Raw genomic sequence first — 19231 nt, 5'->3', positions numbered from 1 at the left:
ATCTTAACAAAAATGGTTATTTTAACACCTTCTTCATTTAATCCAAGATTGAAGTAGTGGTTTAGATTTTATCACATTTTCAGCATCGGAGTATATTTTTGAGGAGAACAACACGAGGTAACGAATGTAAGAAGTACCAGAAAATATAAATCCCAATAAAAATCTCATGCAAAGGATTGCTCTAGGTATTCATTCTTTGAACAAACTTGGTAAGAAACATTATTTATTTAAACACTGCTTTTAAGCTCTACAACAAAAGAATGGCTTGTGATTTTTTTACTGTAGCTCAATTTTTGAAAATAAATTTTGCATGTGGTCTCACTTTTTTTATTCTTATCTGTGTTATTCAACATCCAATAAATGCTTTGATATCAAATCCATTCTGATACTAGGGATTTTATCTTTTTGTGGATTTGCTTGTACCAATGTTGTGAAGAAACTGGAATTTTAATCTATGTATCGTCAATGTGTACACAGATAAAATTATTGAGCTGCAGAATGTTTATTGTTTCTCTTTTAAACGCTGGCAATTCTAGATGAGGCATGAAATAACTCAGTCTGAACAGAATAAATGCAATACCCACTTTCATCAATGGTATTATCCTTAAAGATAAAGAAATAACCTATTCAGGTTAAAATTCTTACTATTCAGTACATTCAACAACTTCAGATGTGAATCTTAACCTTGGAGACTTAGAATATTTGCCTTTGTTCCTGATCTTTGTGCAGTATTACAGATTTTTTTTCTAGGAAATCATGACTAAGGTTTTTGACCCTTTTCTAATGACAGTGCAAATGGAAAAAAAAAAAGAGAAAACACAAATGGAGAAAGCGTATTTTAATCTTGAAAACAAACATCATACTACATACTTTCTAATATTTCACAGTAATTACCAGTAATTATTGCTTTCCACTAAGTTTCAGTGGGAATGGCAGTAATAGTCTAAGACTCTGTACGACTCTTAAATGTGGATAGTGGAAATAGGCAAGTAACTAACAAAGAAAACAGATTAAATAAATATTTATTTTTAGAAAGGTATCTTTTATTCATGCAAATAAATGTGTTGCTTTTTTAAATTTGCTTCTATTTACAAGCTTGTTCGAAGAGGAGATCATGTCATACGTGCCGCCACATGCCTTACTTCATCCCAGTTATTGCCAGTCCCCAAGAGGTTCGCCAGTGTCCTCACCCCAGAACTCTCCAGGTAAGTTTCTCAGGCACAGAGTCTATAAGAAACTATTTCTCATATTAAGTAAAGATCAATTCTAGATCAGTAAAGTCAGTATCCCGCTCCTGCTGCCTTCCCAGAAGTCAAAAAACAGAGACAAATTGTTTTACTGTAGTTTTTAATTTGCTTTCCAAATTCAATTTCATAGCAGCCTAAAACCGAGCATTTGGAAATTATATCCCAACATGTTTCCCTTTGCAGTTCCCAGCTTTTGGTTAGATGAGCTGAAGCAGTGAGCTTGTAATTGCTGTCGTTCTCCACTGCAGTACTTGTAGAATATTGTGGTAGAGCCAGTCCCATAATTAAGTTTATGTTATGCTGCATATAACGACTTCCCACCTTTCTGAAAATCCAAATTCTGTAGCTTCAGCAACAACAAAGATCTAGTCCTATTTTTGAGCAAAACCAGCCAGTGTGATTGAATTTGACTATCAAACATGAACCTTTGCCTTGGGCTCACAAGGTGTTCTTGTGCTGGTAGAAAAGATTGGTATATTCCAGCTTCAGAGTTTGTAATTTGGTTCTGACTTGTAAAAACATGTAAACTTGTTCTTTACTGATGTGAAACAACTAAATGACTGCTAATGCCAAGATCTCAATGCCTAGAAAATTAAAAACATGAGATCTAGTAAGTATACACTGAAATTTGACTGTTGGATAGTAAATAATGACAAGTTTATATAAAGGCAGATTGTTGTCCCTTAACTTGAGGTCAAAAGAGAGCGTCTTGCAGCTGTCTGGAAGTGCACGTGTCAGAATGGAATGAAATTGATGTTTCACATATTAACTAATTATGTTGCTAATAAAAACTAAACTATTTCAAATGTAACAAATTCCATTTTACCTCTGAAGACCAAGTACAGTAATGTGAAATTCACAGATGTCAATATGACTTCTCAAGAATATAATAGTAGGTGAGTTGAATAAAGTCACTACAGTTTATCAGATGTGGCTTAGGATGACTCCTAAAAATTAGAGGACAGAAAAAATAGAAAACATTTGGGATGCAACCAAAGCTAGTTAGTTCCAGACATTAAGAACATTTCACCAGCAAAGGAGTTGTGGTTTTTATGGACATTTCCCTGTCCACAGTCATTAGAACAAAAAGCTATACTTTTTCAGGCATCCAGACTAAAAGGACATTAAAATGTCCTGTGTGGTAGCCTGTCCTACTGAGCATAGGACCTCTGTAAAGACCAATTTAGAGAAACTATCCTAAGATACAAATGATCTTATGGCATTCTGCCATAATGATATAATATGTATATTTGATGTTTTGGATGCATAGATTGCTTATCTAGAACTGTCTCTCCATTAAGAAGAAAATAGGATTGAAATACATAATGTATGCATCTTACTTTCAACTGCAAACCTAGCAGTCTCTTAACGAGTAAAAACAGTTTTTGTTTTGAGAGTTGCAATTTCTTTGTTATTAGTACGTGCACCAAAGCATGCTGGGACAAGTTTCAGTCCAACAAAGCATTTCAACATGTGTTTAAGCTTTAATGTGTGATATTCTCTGTTTCTCAAAGAAGTAGCACACAGTGAAGGATGAACAGTGATGGCTTTAGTCTCATCCTCCTTAACATTGTAATCTCTATTCTGTTGCATAGAAAAAGCTACAGTGACTCCCTGTTTGTCTGCAAGAGCGCATGTTTGTGTTGGTGTACAAATGAAGTCTTTTTTTTTTTATCAGGAATTATAAATGGCCCATGATTTCTATGGGGGCTCTGTTTTCTCATCAGCTAAACTGGCTGTGCTGTACTGCAAGAGGTTGCATGTTAAGGAGCCATTGCTTAGATCAGTCACTATCAGTTGTACTTTCTCTTTTGGGGAAGATGAATAATCATGAAGCTGCTCTTTATATCTGTTCTAGAATATAAACACTTTGAAAATCAAATGTGATTATCACATCACTTGCATTTTTTTAGCTCTTCCACTAACATCTTTTGTTCCCAAGGCGGAAGTAATCACTGTAATTGCCCAGGAATTTCTTGGCGTATGCATGTGATTTGTAATGAGAACTTGTCATGTGCTGTCAGAATAATGTGCTGCTGATTTCTGAGCCGTGAAGTAATGCATTACCAGATTTATGTTCTTTGGTGTCTCTTAAGTTTGAAGTGAGCTTTTGTTATTTTTTGGTGACTACGTTTTTGTGCCTACTTTGACCCAAAGTGGAATAAACAAAGTAGGGGTAAAAAAACAATAATTAAAAGGCTGTTTATAGTTTCAAGTTTCTGTAAGTATTCTAGAGAGTTCAGCTGAGAGAGTGTATGGTTAGAAACCTTCTGTGCTCTCAGTAACATAGGATAACCACTATAGTTGAATCAGTGACCATGATTTGCTTTTCCAGAGAAGTCCTTCTTATTGCCGTTGGTGCTCTGAGGATTCTCTGACACTTGCTATGCCTCCCATGTGTAACTCTGAGCCTAGAACAAGTGGCAAGTGTCTTTCTGGTCAGGCAGGTCTTTTGAACACCAGTGAATGGCAGTATTAATGCAGATCTTGCCTGCACTCTCTGTTCTGTGCAGAGAGACTGACTGTGTGGCTTCCTCCAGCAGCCACTTCCGCAGGATGCTCTGCTTGCTTTTCATCTCAGACCTATCATATATGTTGTGGCTATGCAAGCAAAGGCTGAAAGGATGCATATTCTCTCTGTCTTATAACCGTAAACGTTACGTTATCATGTTTTCACTTAGTGTTTTTGTATTTACTTGGTTTCATACAGACAGCCAAAAGAAAACTCATGTGAGAACTGATAACATTTAAAATGTGCTTCTAAGCTCTTTGTCTATATTTCTTTTGTACTGTGGACCTGTTAGTTGATCTCCAACTTATATAAGCAGTTAGCAACCTATGTGTACTGTAAGGCATGAGAAATTTTTTTGAGATGCTCTAAGGCTCTTGGGGGAAATGTCTACACACCCACACAGGGAAGCAATTAATGTAATAAAGAGGAGAGTTGAGAAGATGAAAGTAGCAGGGATAGGGTTAACTAACTGCCTCTTTGGCACACTTTCTTGCAATTAAATCAATTGAAGTAATTTATCCAGAGAGCCAGTGGAAGTTCTAAAGGTTGTAATATTCAGAATAGATCAGGGAGAACAATTGGTTTGTGTATACTGGACTTACAAATGTAGGAGGTATGGAATATTTTTGTCAAACAGCTCTCTCCCTCAAAAATGAGTTCTCAAGCATAAACTCACTTAGATGAGCATTGTGTATGATTCTACAGTAACAAATAAAATGTTCCACAAACTTAAAATTGGTACTTCATTTCCATTCTCCCTTGTACTTCCCCAAGGGAGAACTTCCACTAGGGATTTTCCATAAGTTCTTCAACTTGGTATATTCAACAGCAGCACAGTGGGTGATAATACTTATACTTCATTTCAGAGGTCTTAGCTTTGCTGAGAATAACAAAAACAGAACAGAACACAACATTATTATGAGCATGAGCTGATTTGAAGGTGAGACATAGAGTGTCCTTGACAAACAAAAGCTTTTCCAGCTTTTTTTGGATCACGCTATTTTTTTAAATCAATCTTTTGCATTCACCTGGATTTGCTCTTTAAGATGTGCTTTAGAAACATGATACTATTGGAAATGAGCAATCAGAAAGTCTTGGATACAGAGCAGATTTGAAGATATGTAGCTTTTACTCATTTGTAAGAGTGACTAAACCAAACACCTACCATGCCTTTTGCTGTTCAAGAGTCTTTTCAGTAGACGATAGGACATTAATCAGTTCATGCCACTACAGCTTATTCTTTGCTTATTGCTTCCTGCAGGTACTCAGCGTGCCAATGCCCGAGCTCCAGCTCCTTACAAAAGAGATTTTGAAGCCAAGCTGAGAAACTTTTACAGGAAGTTGGAAACTAAAGGATATGGACAAGGCCCAGGGAAATTGAAGTATGTTGAAGAATCTCTTGAAACTGGATTTGTAGCTCAGGCAGCTTGCCTTGCCTTTCCTTGCACGTCTGCAAGTGTCTTCCTATTAGAAGGAATGCAGACATTATGGTTACCCTCGCACTTCTGGATGTATAAAGTCTGTCATAAGAGATTTAATGACAGCATGTGATTCATAGCAGAAGATACAGCAAGTTCTGAGCACTTCTTTGCTGTATCAACTCCAACTGCAGTTTTATATGAACAATATTATTAATACGGTGACAAAAAGTGCTTTGGAAAAAGGCATGCAGAAGAGGAGGCTTCTGAACTCTTCCATCATAGCGGTTACTGTGGTATAAATAGTTATGTTTTCCTCTGGTTTTTTTCTGTTGGAAAAATCAGATGTGCTTATCTTTTGTACATAGTTGCCACTATTGTTCATGTGGTCCTCTTTGGTAAAGAGGTGCTCTCTTCTGAGTCATTTACAAGCCTCTAAAGACTCTTTAAAGAGGACTGGTAAATTATTATTCATTTCCAAGGATCACCTTAGAAAACTGCTGATATTTTTAAGTTCAGCACTCTGAATGTTGGAGTGCTTAGGTGAAGTCTTTCGTCTTCTGTTTAGTTGGTAATCATGTGATGACATACTGTTACATTAAGGATCATCGTCGTCAGAGATACTTCCATAATTTTGTAAATCACCAAGTCTTGTGCCAGGTAAAAAAAAACTCACATAGTTTAGGCAAATCAAAATCAGTTGTAATGAGAAAGTACACTTCCTGCCCAACAAGTTGACATTCTAGTTGTCTCCCTTTGCTATAAGGAGCTAGAACTTTTTAAAACCCTTTTTTCTGTTAGCACTAGGGGTGCGTTTTCCCCACACGGTCACTTCTTACATTTTGCAGGAATGTGTGCAGAGCTCAGACTTTGTTTATGTGACCTTGTTAAAAAAATTCCACAATTGAAATAGGGTTTAAGTGGTGATGTTTAGACAGTCCTAAGAAGCAGATGTCAAATATAATTTTCCTATAATGTAATGAAGTCATAAACACTTAAAGATTTGTGAATCTGTGAAGATTTTGTCATAAATATGTGGGCAAATACCAGAGAATAGTGTTTGCTACCTGTGAGATCTATTACATTTCTGGCATTTTTTTTTCCTGACTCGTTTGCCTTCACACTGAGTATTTTTAAAGCAGAAAAACAGCTTGGCTTTGAACAGTTTTCCCTGAGTTGCCAAGCACATGCTGACCTGCTCCTTTCTTTCAAACTACAGCTCCAGCAGTTTTCCTACTGCCTGGGTTTTCTTGTTGCACTTGATACTTCCTGGCTTCCTCCTCTGCAGGCTAGCACACTGCAACCACTGACTGCTGCATGAGCAGTAAGACTAGCAAGGGCTTTGCAAGATGGCATGTGGAGGGGTGAGTTGCCTCTGTGTGGGGCACAGTTCCAAGTTTGGGTCTGCCTGACTGATCAAACACATGCATAAGACAGTATTTGAATGTAAGACAAGCCAAGTTTCAGGAAACTAATTAAACACAGTTCTTTGGCAAAGGATGAAATGTTTAAGTAAGTAGGATTCTTTCACCTCATATTTCAGATCTTTGTGATGTCTCCTTGATTTCACAATTTTTCTATTAAAAGATGCAGTGTGTTTTTATATGTGACGCCTCAATTTGGTTTTGGACAAACAACCACTGTTCTTTCTAGTCTTGTCATCTCATCACACCTACACTGGGGGTAATGTAGAGATGTTCAATTCTGGAGTTATCATTTGGTGACTTTCACATGGCTTTATCTTTTGCCTTGTTAAAGGGTAGATTTTTACATGAAGAGTTAGATTCTTGCTTACAGTCAGACTAATTTAGAGGCCCAGCCTTGCAGAAGAATTTTAGACTTACTGAAAATGCTCATTTCAGGATTTTTCCCACTGTGGTCTTAAAGTAAGAAAAAAATAGGGTGGAAAAATCAAAACAACACTTCTTTGTACAAGGCATATTACTGAAATGTTCAGTAGATGCTTCTGGGTTCTAACAGACAGAAGCTGCCTGGTGTGGATCAAATTCTCCAGCAAAATGGGTATCAGGGCTCTAGTAAGTCACCCTGTACCTTGTAGTGTAAGTAGATATTTCCAAGTGTGGTTTATATTCATCAATTACTGTTTCAATATTGTTTTGCTTTTCAGATTAATAATCAGGAGAGATCACTTGCTTGAAGATGCCTTTAACCAGATTATGGGTTATTCAAGAAAAGACCTGCAGAGAAATAAACTCTATGTCACATTTGTTGGGGAAGAGGGGTAAGTAGAACAGGGAAGTAAATGTAATCTCAAAACTGTTTTGCAGCTGTGCTGTTTTGCTGAAGTTTTTGTGGTCTAGAGTGAAAAGAGGAAGGATTGTGGTCAGGAAATGCCACATATACAAGCCTAGAACATACAGCTGTTCAGGATGACTTTTTTAGGCTTTGTGAAATATAATGCATCCTGCCTTTGCAGAAGTAATACATGTGTTGATGTGAATTTTCACAATAGTTAGTGTGTGTTTCAGAGTGTTGCCGGGAAAGCAGAGAAAAAAAAAACTGCTTTCTTCTGTTATTCATATTTCTTTTCTGTCAGTGCTGTTATTGTATCTCTAGTGCTTGTTAAAAGACAGCTGCCATTTGCTGGAGAGGGAATGCTTCCAGAACAGGCTAGATGCTTAATCCCTAACTGCTTTCTAAGGCAATGGGAGCTGAAAGCCCTCAGTGTTGCAGGAGGTTCTCATCGTCTTTCTAGGCCAGGACCTGCTTCACAAATCAAAGCAATTAGGCTGTTGCCAGTTGTCAAATAAACACAGATATTCCTGACATTACAAAGTCACTTCAGAGAGTGCTCAGTCTATGTCTGATGAGAATTTGATGTCTTATAGATTGTGAGGCGCACATTACTAGGCAAGATGTGGTTAGGTTTTCTTTGCAAGTGGAAGTGGAACAATGTACTAATTACCTGTTCTTGTCACTTACTTCGTATCCGCTTTGTGAGCTCCTAAAGCCTTTTGCACTAGGCACAAATATTTTCATGGATACATTTCACGAGTGTTTTTCTGAAGAAATTGAAAATTTTGTTCTCTGATATATAGGAAAATGCAACACACAGCTCTTGGAATGCTGTAGTGTATGCACTATTGCCATGCAGTGTGCAAGGCTATTTTTAAAATAGATAAGTTGTTACAGAGGCATCTCCTACAAGATTAGATTACTTTGAAAACTGTTTCAAGTTTACCCTGAGCTACTTACTGCTAATAAAGACCTGGTGAAGCCTTAAAATGTTGACAGCTGAGAGCCAAGTGTGGACTTGTTCATATAAATAATATCACTGTGCTGTCTGAGGAAAAACTCAGAACTGGAATGACAAGGCTGATGCAGGACGAGATTACGCTGTATTGACGGAGCAGGGTGGGGATGCAGCAACGAGGTCTGTCTTACACAGCCCTACTAGCCTTCACTTTTGCAGCTGCAGCCTCAACTCAGATTTGAAAATGAAAGGGAAAATTTGAAAACCATACATGAGATAGAGATTGATCCTGATAGACCATCGTCTTTCGTCAGACATCAGGCTTTTGCATTTCCTCTCTTAGTACAGCAAGAATGACCTGGAAGTGGAGGTGACACATACTGTTTCCTCTATGTCTAGCTTTAAACTAGACTCACTTCTTAATGGAAAAGAATGAGTTAATTGAGAGTAAATTAAAATGACGTCAATTCTCTATTTACAAATCTGTGTTATGAATGAAGAAAGGATATGTGCAAACAGTATTGTTTCATCAGAGATGGCGCAAAGATATGTATCACGTTGAACTATTCATTTGGCTAGGCGTAGAAAGACAGGTCAGGGTGGAGGAGAGGAGGAAAAATACTGGAGGTGAATTTTTTCCTATTTGCTTCTCCTTTTTTTAAGAAAATTCACCAGAAGTTTGCTGTTGCAATGCTTTTCCTCTTGGTGGAGAGGCCTAATACTTAAAGTAATGGGAAACACAATCCTCACAGATTAAAACAGTCTGAGTAACTTTTGTTGGTGTATATATTAGTGAGTAACACTGGCATAGTTAATTGCCATTCATACAATTTTTTGTAAATCTCATGTTTGGTATTTTTCTTAAACCTTCAGTTTCTACAGTCATGTAACTGTGATGCTAGTTTAATGTTTTTTTCCTTCATACTTCATTTGGAGAAAGTGAAGAAAATTTTAATGCAAAGAGTACGAGTTCTTAAAGTTATTTTCCCTAAGTTCTATGAACTATTAGCAGAAGCTGGTTTGTGTTTATAGTGATAAATCTGAAATATTAATGGCGCTTCCCAGGAGATGTGAGCCACGTTGCCAACAACATATTTCTCTGCTCCTGAATACCCAAATGCCCTACAGTTGCAGCTGCTGTGCGGTTGCATACCTCTTGTATGAAGTTTTCTCACCCTTGTGCCAAGCCTTTAATTGTGGGATAAATCTGACTGACAGTGCAGGACTTTCATGATTGATTTATTTAGCATGACTCACAGTAACACCATGTACAAAGGGAGCTGTATGCAATGGCTGATAGTCAGGCACACAGTTTCTGTTCCATCTTCAGTTTTCATAGTGAGTCTAATTATCCCAGAAGTTTGTAAGAGTCTTCCAGACAACCCTTTCTTGATCTGGTATTTGTGCCAAGATTAAGATCCAACAGTTGTCCATGATATCAAACTGTTATTTTTTCCTGCAAATTGAGGATGGAATCTGCCCTTCTTGCCAGGGTAAGAATCTGTTTCAGTACTTTGCTTCTGAAGCTTAGCAGAAGCTAAGTGCTTCCAAATGACTGAAGGGAAAATATTTTTCCTTCAACAGAAGAAAGAGGCTTTGTCCTCAACTTGATAATGGTACCTAGCTCTTATTTTCCTGACAACATCGTCCTCAGAAAGAACTCTCATCTGTGTCTTCTGTTAATGAGCCAAAACATTAGTAGCAGGAGTCCTGTGTGAAAGCTGACTTACTCTATGATGCTTTTGTCTGTGTGTTGTCTTAGTACTAAAGCAAGACCTTCATAAAAGTCAAGTACGACATTTTCATGGTGTCAAAAATCTATTTGTTAGGACCACAGAAAATCTCTGGTTTTCTACCTCTACCAAAGCATTAACTTCGAACTTAACTCATTTTACTGTTGACCTGCAGCATAATGTCAAAACTTAGTCTTAGTGCTTTGTCAGCAGGGAGTTTGTTTATGATTCAAGAGGTTATTTAGATTCCTTGTTCATTAGTGCTGGAATCTTGAAATAGCAAAAAACCCAAAAAACCAACAAAAACAAAGGAAATACGCTCTCCAAAAGACATTTAAGTGCACTCAACTTTGGAAGACAGACAAGAAATTTTAGACCAAGAGTAATCACTTAAGTAATATCAGATTATATTGCTAGGAAAAACAGAAATATTATCCTTCAAACTGTCCTATTGTTGTAAGTCTGCATGGGCAAAATATGACCATTTTCATTCTTAATTGGTCAGATGCAGATAGGTCTGATGTTGCCTCTTTTCATGTTTCCTCTCCCCCCCCTCAGACACTTCTTGCCTTCACCTCCATTTATTTGGTTATATTCTCATGGCAAAAAAAAACATTACAGCTGGAGCCAAAAATTTTGATGTAGAGCATTTCCTTCCAGTCCTCCAAGACATTCCATTTCAGAGGATCCTCACAAGGACTTCACATCCCTTGGCATTAAGTAATCTGCTGGATAAGGGTTCTGGTTAAAATCTTAGGAAATTTTAATGGAAAATGTACCGTAAGGAATGTAAATACAAAAAAGTGTTCCTTTGCACACAATAAACACTGTATGGTAATGTCAAGTTTCTTTTTAAAGGTTGGACTACAGTGGACCTTCAAGGGAATTTTTTTTCCTGGTGTCTAGAGAGCTTTTCAATCCGTATTATGGTTTATTTGAATATTCAGCCAACGATACCTATACAGTACAAATAAGTCCCATGTCTGCTTTTGTAGACAATCACCATGAATGGTAAGAATTTTTTTTTCTTTGCTTTTCAGATATCTTTGTCTTTTCTGCTGTTCCCATTTGCAGAGAATGCTTATATTAGCTCTCATGTATAGAACATAGTTTAATCTTTTTAACCAGCAGCAAAGTAATTGCATTTCTATAGAATTTCCTCATTTTGTTTTCTCTCGTGGTGGTTTTAAATGATCTTATTTCTCACGAGGTCAGCAGAAGTGTGGTTTGGAACATGTATCGTGGGATTATCTCACAGCACAGCATTCTGTGTTTCTTGTACTTCAACAGACAGTCAATTCATGAAATCAAAATTAACTCCTTGTGCATTAAAAAATGCATGAGATTTTGGCTTGTTGTCAACTAAGAATATTAAGGGAGATTTCAAGGAGTTGTTATTGTATATTTGTTTATCTGCTGGAAGTATCTTAATTAAAGGGGAAGACTGATGGTTACATAGCTCTTAATCAAAGACTGTACTATATACATGTGTACTTCTAAAATAGTTGGCAAGGATTTTTTAATCTCTTTTCACACTTATAGGACAGTTCAAATCACGGCATCCCTGAAAGTTTGTAAACATTTTCTGTGAATATTAACAGAGAATTCTGTCATGTAAGCAGTTAGAGTACAGTAACAGTGGAATGGCAACTGCTCATCTGTGTAGGACAGAGAGGTACTTGGCTCTTATTTGCTGAAAACCATTTGTGAAGAGTGAATATCTGAGAGGAATCTCACTGATAGTTTTTAAAATAGAAAGTTAAATGTTGACTGTGTCCAGTTAGTTGAAAGCAGCCTTCCTGTTTAACTCCAATATGGCAGCATGTGAGAAAAGCAGAACAGTCTGGTTTTAGGAAGCTCCTGCCAGCACTTTGTGTTTATCCCTTGCTCTTGAAGTGAAGGACCAGAGACCTTGTCTGGGGTGATGGAAGTGTCACCCCACTCTTTCCTTTTTGGGCATGCTGGTGCCAGTGACACCGCTGCTCTTGTATGGCCTCAGGGGATTTGGAGTACATCTGTGACAAGCAGTTTTACACAGGAGAAAGCTCTGTTTATCACATCTTGCAGAGCTTGTGTACAGGCAGGTATAATAAAACCTCAGTCTTTCAAAGTAAAATGTGGCTCAGCATGCATAAAGTTTAAGAAAAAACGAACTTCTCAACTTAAATCTAGTTCCAAAGATCTGTAAGGTTTTTCACAACAGATCATAATTCTCACGAGAAGATTTGCCAAGATGTTCCTGTTACAATGTCATGACCTCAATCTATTGAACTCACCCCAACCCTCCTTTTATACCCACCAAAAATGAGGACAGCAAGAAGAAAGAGAAAGGGAAGATGAATGTGATCACGTTGTCATGAGGCAGTGAGATAAAAAAATAAATGAAGTAGAATGAAAAGCTTCTAGCCACTGTTTGTGAAAATACATGCAGAGGTCCATAATCACCAGTCAGAAGAGGGAGCAAAAAGCCACTGTATGCAGAAACACAGTGACAAGTGTCAGTCTGGGGAAGTGTAGGAACCTTCAGCCTCCCAGTGGCACAAGAACAAGTTAATCATAGACGAGGTGTGTAAAGAAAATGAACAGTTAGTATCATTTGGTAAGATATCTTATAGAGGTAGATTGGGTTAAGTATGGATGTGACATTTTTGAGAAGCTACAACTTAGTTATCTGAGGGATTTTCCACACTCTGCAAACTTGCATTTTTTTTTCTGTGCTCTTTTGAGCACATAAAAGAAACAGAAAAAAAGAAAAAAAAAAAAAAAAAGAAAGAAAAAACCACCACAATTTAGACACAGCTATCTGACTTGAAAATGCTGTTTGGATGTATAAAAAAGTTTTGATGACAGAGCAGTGTACAAACCACAAAGTCTCAGTACAGTGATCCTAACTCTTTGTCTTCTAGGTTCAGGTTTAGCGGTCGAATCCTTGGTCTTGCTCTGATACACCAATATTTGCTAGATGCCTTCTTTACACGACCCTTTTATAAAGCCCTCCTCCGAATGTGAGTAGAATTGTTCTGATTCCTTTTTGGTTTGCTTCCTTGCCCATGGACAGTAGCATTTCGTGCATGGATATCTTATCCTCAAAATGGCAGGCCTTTACATATAATTCAGTCATTTCATTTTAATCCAGCATTTTTTTAGAAGGTTACTTGTTGCTGATTGTGGTGTTAGCCTGTTACCTAATAACTTGGAATGCTATTTATAGTAATTTCATACGGATCTGTATGATTTGTTTAAACAATATTATCAGCTTTCTTTACAAAATCCTACATTTGAGCTAGTCGAATGAAATGCTGTGGTTTTGTTCTAGATATTAATAAAGATGTTATTCATTTGTCTAGTAATGACTCATAAGATAGGATGTGAATCACTTCTTAACTTAGACTGCCAGACTTGAATTCTCTGATTGCAGGCAGTCTCCATTTTGAGGAGCTTTACTTTGATATGCTTCAGACTGGATTTTCAGGACTGCTACTGTTCTGGCTTAAACAATGTGAGCTGCACTTGCCCAACGTGTCTGGAAGTTAAGGCATAATGAACTTAAGGCACTTCAGTTTTTGTTCTCGTCAAAGCTGTCATGGAGAAGCCTGAAAGGATATCATAGAATCATAGAATCTTTTGAGTTGTAAGGGACATTTAAAGGTCATTTGGTCCAAATCCCCTGCAAAGAACAGAGACACCTGCACTAGATATGGTTGCTCAGAGCTTGGTCCAGCCTGACATTGAATTTCTGCATGGATTGGGCATGTTTCTTCAAAACATCATGTATTTTAATAGTAAGGAGTAATGCATCCACTCCTATTGCATGTATGTATTTGAAGTTTCTGTGTGCTAATAGTATCATTTTAATGAGGATGAGGACTTGCCCCAGATGGACTTTAATAATAATGTTGTATAACTACCAAGTTAAATTGTTTAACTTCGTGGTTCTCTGAGCAGTTAAGGGAAAGCTGATGATGTGACTACTTTTGTATGCAGCCTATTTTGTGCAATTTCCCTGTCACAGCCACAGATCTTTGCTTTCCTCAGAGCTTAGGAGCCATCCAAACTACCTCTGCAGATGGAGCATTGTGCCCAACCCCATCTGCTTTGATGTAGGGACCGTTACTGTAGGGTATCACTTCAAGTACATTTGAGCATCCAATAAAAGTACAGGACTCCTTACTGACTTTTTACATGCCCAAGAATGGTAGCAGGCAGGAAACCCTACAGATGACAAGCAGCTTACATATGGTTAGCCCCAGTGTGCTATTTCACAGCACAAGTTATTACCCAGAATTAAGAAGAATTGCAGAATTTGCTACTTCAGTATTAAATACTATTAGAACCTCACGTGTTCAGATCTTGGAGAAGTAACTGTTAAAGACAGCAAGGGCAGCTGGCTTACAGGTTGGATTTGTAAAAGAAGGACCCGGCTTGGGGAAATATGGCAGATGTTTAAAAAAAAAAACAAAAAAACTTACAGTACAGAAAATATGAGGTGGACTCACTTTAAGCTTGGAAAGCAAGTGAATAAATTTTGGAGCTTTGTAAATGTGTAAACTCAGTTTGATTTATACAGTTCTGGTATTGTTAGGTAAATAAAGGAAGATCTGAAATAGCATCTTCTTTATTCTGTTCATGTTTCTCACAGCTGGCGTTACTCTCAGTCTGTTTTGCAGGACTGTTCTGAGTTTTGCTGCTGGAGCACACACTACTGCTGTCATCTGTATTTATGTGTTTTGTTTTTGTTTATGTTAGACTCTGTGATCTGAGTGACCTGGAATATCTTGATGAGGAGTTTCACCAGAGTTTGCAGTGGATGAAAGATAATGATATACATGATATCCTGGATCTCACATTTACTGTAAATGAAGAAGTTTTTGGGCAGGTGTGCTAGATTCCTAATTTCTTTTTCTTTCTTCTCTATATTCTACTGCTAGATAAGCATTTACATGGACAGGAAAATGACTGTCATTCCATGCTGATTTCAACTTCTTTCTGTGAAGTTCTGTTTGATGAAAACAGTGCTGAAATTTCCAGAGTAGTTATTATTTTGAACCTGTCAAACGTGTGTTTCTGGGGAAGGAGATTTTCTGGAAACTATCTGAAATATCAACATTTTTGATTGCTCTGCTGGAGGTAGTTTCCCTAAATTTAATTGTGGTAGAGTTAGCATTCAAAGGCATTACAACACCTTTGTTGAGAAATTATTTAGTGACTTTGCTACTTTAATCTTTGTAAAGATTTTTTTTTCTTTTTGAGCTTCTCCTTCTTACTTTGCACTAAATATAATTTAATAAAAACAAACAAACAAAAAAAGATTTATTTTGTGTTCTCTTATTTCACATATTCCAATGTGCTAAAGTGAGTCTTCACTAATGCTCTTGAGAAATTATTCAACTTAAAGGTTTAAATTGTTGTAATTATTTCTTTTATCTTAATAACGCTGTGATTGTTTTCTTCTAAGATCACAGAACGGGAATTAAAGCCAGGGGGTGCCAACATTCCAGTCACAGAAAAAAACAAGAAAGAATATATAGAAAGAATGGTAAAATGGAGAATTGAGAGAGGAGTTGTACAACAGACAGAAAGTCTAGTTCGTGGCTTCTATGAGGTAAAAAAAATCTCAGTTGGAATTTTCTTTCTTTTTTATTCTCCCTAAATATTTTTCTCCTCATATACATTTCCCAAATAAGTAGTCCCAAAACGCTGGTGCATGTATAATCAGAAGTGCCCTTACAGTATCTCTGTGTGTGCAAAAATCAGGGCTAGTCACTGACTTAAACTCTATGGTTATGTAACTTTTTAAAACTGGAAGATACTTTTGATCATTGTTTGTACGATAACAGTGCTAAAGTGAGCAGTCTGTTTCTGCTTGGTGGTTTTTAGTGCATACTATACTCAGCGTAACACAGCCGAGTGTATTTCAAGTCATTTATATCTTACCTGCCTTATCACAAACAATTAAATTGGATGTATTGAACTTTATTTGTCCTGAAATCATTCAATATTATTTGCCAGTAAGTTTCTGCCCCAAGCACTGTGGTCCTCCGGTACAACCGTTTGAAACATCAGCTTAAGAAATAAAGTCCGTGTTTTCATCTTCAAAAAGAAAAAAAAAAATAATTCTATCTATTCATGAGACAAATGTTACCTGATAAATGTCTTGGTAAGTGATGAGCCTTTTTCTTTCACAGGTGGTTGATGCAAGACTTGTGTCTGTATTTGATGCGAGAGAACTGGAACTAGTTATAGCTGGAACAGCAGAAATTGACTTGAGTGACTGGAGAAATAATACAGAATATAGAGGAGGTAACATCAGTTTTTATTTGTTCATTGGCTGTACTGGGGGACTTGGAATTACCCAGCTTCTAAGATGCTAATGTATTATCCTGTGAGATAAACCTTCAGTATCCTCAACATCTTCTGTATTTCCCTCGTTCATTTTGCATCAGGAGAAGTTATTTTGTCTATTTTAGTTTGCTTCATTGCTTCCTCTCGCAGCTCTCCCCTTACCCTTTTTGGTGAACAGCATCAAAGAGCACAGTTCTCCAAAGACAATACTGTAATCAGAAGCACACTACCAAAGCACCACCCAGATATTGGAGACCAATAGAAACAGTACCCATTCTTAGTAGGGTCTACCTTTTCCTCAACTCTTTCTTCTTTCAAGAAGATGAGAAATAATCCCAGAGACTGCAATCTGGTTGTTAAGAACTGTAAAAAGCATGGGGAGATTTGAGAACTCCAAAAGAAATGTTGCAGTTTTGAATACATAAATAACAAAGCGTTGGAATATTTCAAGAATTGCCTTTCCTATTAGTGATGGATTAATGAAAGGCATGCATGCAAAAGAGAGTTTGTTTCTTTTTGTCATTGTAAATTGATTCTCTAAGATTTGTAAATATTTCAGGAGGTGCTTTCTATCATCTGCCTTCTGCTGCAGGTGGTTAAGAAATGCTGCATTATAGTGACGAGGGCTGAATTAGGAAAGACTGTCCTCTCCTTATTCACTCTCCTCTCAAACACTTTTGTAGCGTTAAAGCTATGAAGTGTCTTCTTGTTTTAACAGGTTATCATGACAATCACATTGTAATTCGGTGGTTCTGGGCTGCTGTGGAAAGATTCAACAATGAACAACGACTAAGACTTCTGCAGGTAAGAAATCAGCTGTTCTGAATAGAAATTGTTGGTGTCTCTAAAACTGGGTGCTGAACTAGTTTTACCTAGGTTTATGATATCCAGAAATAATGATGATGCTACTAATCTGAACAACACCAGATACTAACTTGTAATAATTTTAGGTGCCTGAAGCTCACAGTCTGTATTCTTATTTACATCTGATCATTGAGTTACCATATGAGTAGAATGAAGGAGCATTTAGCTATTTAAGCACTTCACTTCAGAATGCAGACCTTTTCTTATACTATCTACTGCTGTTTGTAATGATATTGAAATGCAGAGGGCCAAAAAGGCCTTACACAAAGCCTACGTGATTATTTTTTCTTGGTTCCTCTTAATAAAGAATAAACACAGCAGGAAAAAAAAAAAAGACTTAAGCCTAAGCTAAAATAACTTGATATTAATAGTGTTTTCTTCTACAGTACTTATGTAGGATAATTACCCTTATCCTGGCTTTCAGAGAGAACCCTTTGAAGGAAATTAATCTGGGAAGTTGTCTCTTCTGGAGCCCTATCAGGAAACGACCTGTTTTCCTTTATCCTGCATTTAAAGTAGCATTTATTACTTGTGTCTCACAAATTTCCTTATTTTGCAAATGATTTTACATAAGCATTTGGATGTCAGTGAGTATGCTGACATAAATAAATTCCTAACCTGCACCATCTGTGTATTCAGTGTTCTTGATCCTTTGTTTGTGCTGGCAGTTTGTTACAGGCACATCCAGCATACCTTATGAGGGGTTTGCCTCTCTAAGAGGGAGCAATGGGCCAAGAAGGTTCTGCGTAGAGAAGTGGGGGAAGATCACTGCCCTTCCAAGGTACAACCATGTGTAAAAATTGCATTAGTGGTGTTAATACCAGAGTTACTTTGGAATATTAGTTCTTGAGGTGACAGATAAACAAGCTTTAAGTGAATATGCAAACATGCTTTGCTTTACATGAATACTTACATCCTCATTATTCCACTGTCAAACATTTTTCTTTTAAATCAATTTTTTTTTTCTCATAGAATGGACAAGGCAGCATAACTGTGGCTGATGTCTATATTTGAATGCTTTTTTGGATGGGAAATTATATTAGAATGATAATCAGTTGCGTTTTTGATTTTGTTATATTTTGTTTGATTAAATGTGTAATTATTTACTTCCTGAATGTTGCAAGGTGGCTGTACGACACAGGGAAGGTATGTCTGATCAGCAATCTTAGGTGCTTCCTCCAGCTAAATGTCAGAGGTGGGACATCTTTTGGGTTGGCTTCTGCCTGCAGGACCACTGAACTGCACTTTTAAAGTCAAAGGAATGGAGGTGTCACTGTGAGATCCACAGACAAAGCAGGAGGCCTTTAAACAAAGCCATCTTACCAGCAGGTTCTGGACATGGTTATTTCAAAACAAATGCGTTATATCTTTTGAGGGTTTAATAATACCTGGTAGTCAGATAAGCCTACTTTATAATTTGTTATGACCTATGAACTAGTTTTAATTATATTTTAAAAGAAAAAGTTTTCATTTGTGACTTCATAATCAAATTACTTTTCTTGTTAGTTTAACTAATAAAACGAATTGTAGGAGCCTATCTCTATATTCTCTAGTACAGAAGTTCCTGGTGTTAACAAACATAGGCTGCAGTGTAGAAAAGGTCAGGACATGCCTGAACAGGATGATCAGAATTTCCTCTGAAAAGGTTATGCAGAGTCCTGATTGTAATGAACAGTAGAATTAAACTACTTCCTGTAGAGCAGTGTGGAGCAAGCTGTTGAGAATGTACACTACTACTTTCAGTTCAGCTAATAAGTGGGACATGCTAGCTCCTCAAATTTAGGAGAATCATGAACTTGATGTTTAACTTATTATACTGTTGTTTAGGGAAAATTTTATTTCTGTCTCTTTGGATAGCTTTTAACATACCTACACAAATGTGAGTGTTAAAATAACCCAAC

At 37.0% G+C, this 19231-nt stretch overlaps 1 protein-coding gene across 5 annotated transcripts in view; it reads left to right on the top strand.

The window, feature by feature from the left end:
• HECW2 (HECT, C2 and WW domain containing E3 ubiquitin protein ligase 2) overlaps positions 1-19231 on the top strand; it is a 173664-nt gene that overhangs the window by 147394 nt on the left and 7039 nt on the right. For all 5 annotated transcript variants that reach the window (XM_046943905.1, XM_046943904.1, XM_015289488.4 and 2 more), the window contains 10 exons: positions 1096-1205; positions 5021-5141; positions 7306-7419; positions 10983-11135; positions 13031-13129; positions 14871-15000; positions 15580-15726; positions 16310-16424; positions 17185-17270; positions 17999-18111. In XM_046943905.1, the coding sequence (XP_046799861.1) occupies positions 1096-1205; positions 5021-5141; positions 7306-7419; positions 10983-11135; positions 13031-13129; positions 14871-15000; positions 15580-15726; positions 16310-16424; positions 17185-17270; positions 17999-18111 (1188 nt within the window). The remainder of the gene's footprint in view (positions 1-1095; positions 1206-5020; positions 5142-7305; positions 7420-10982; positions 11136-13030; positions 13130-14870; positions 15001-15579; positions 15727-16309; positions 16425-17184; positions 17271-17998; positions 18112-19231) is intronic.

This window comes from Gallus gallus, chromosome 7 (genome assembly GCF_016699485.2).
Source record: "Gallus gallus isolate bGalGal1 chromosome 7, bGalGal1.mat.broiler.GRCg7b, whole genome shotgun sequence".
Lineage (NCBI taxonomy): Eukaryota > Metazoa > Chordata > Aves > Galliformes > Phasianidae > Gallus > Gallus gallus.
The sequence above is the reverse complement of the archived record's forward strand: the minus strand, read 5'-3'. Positions and strand labels throughout refer to the sequence as shown.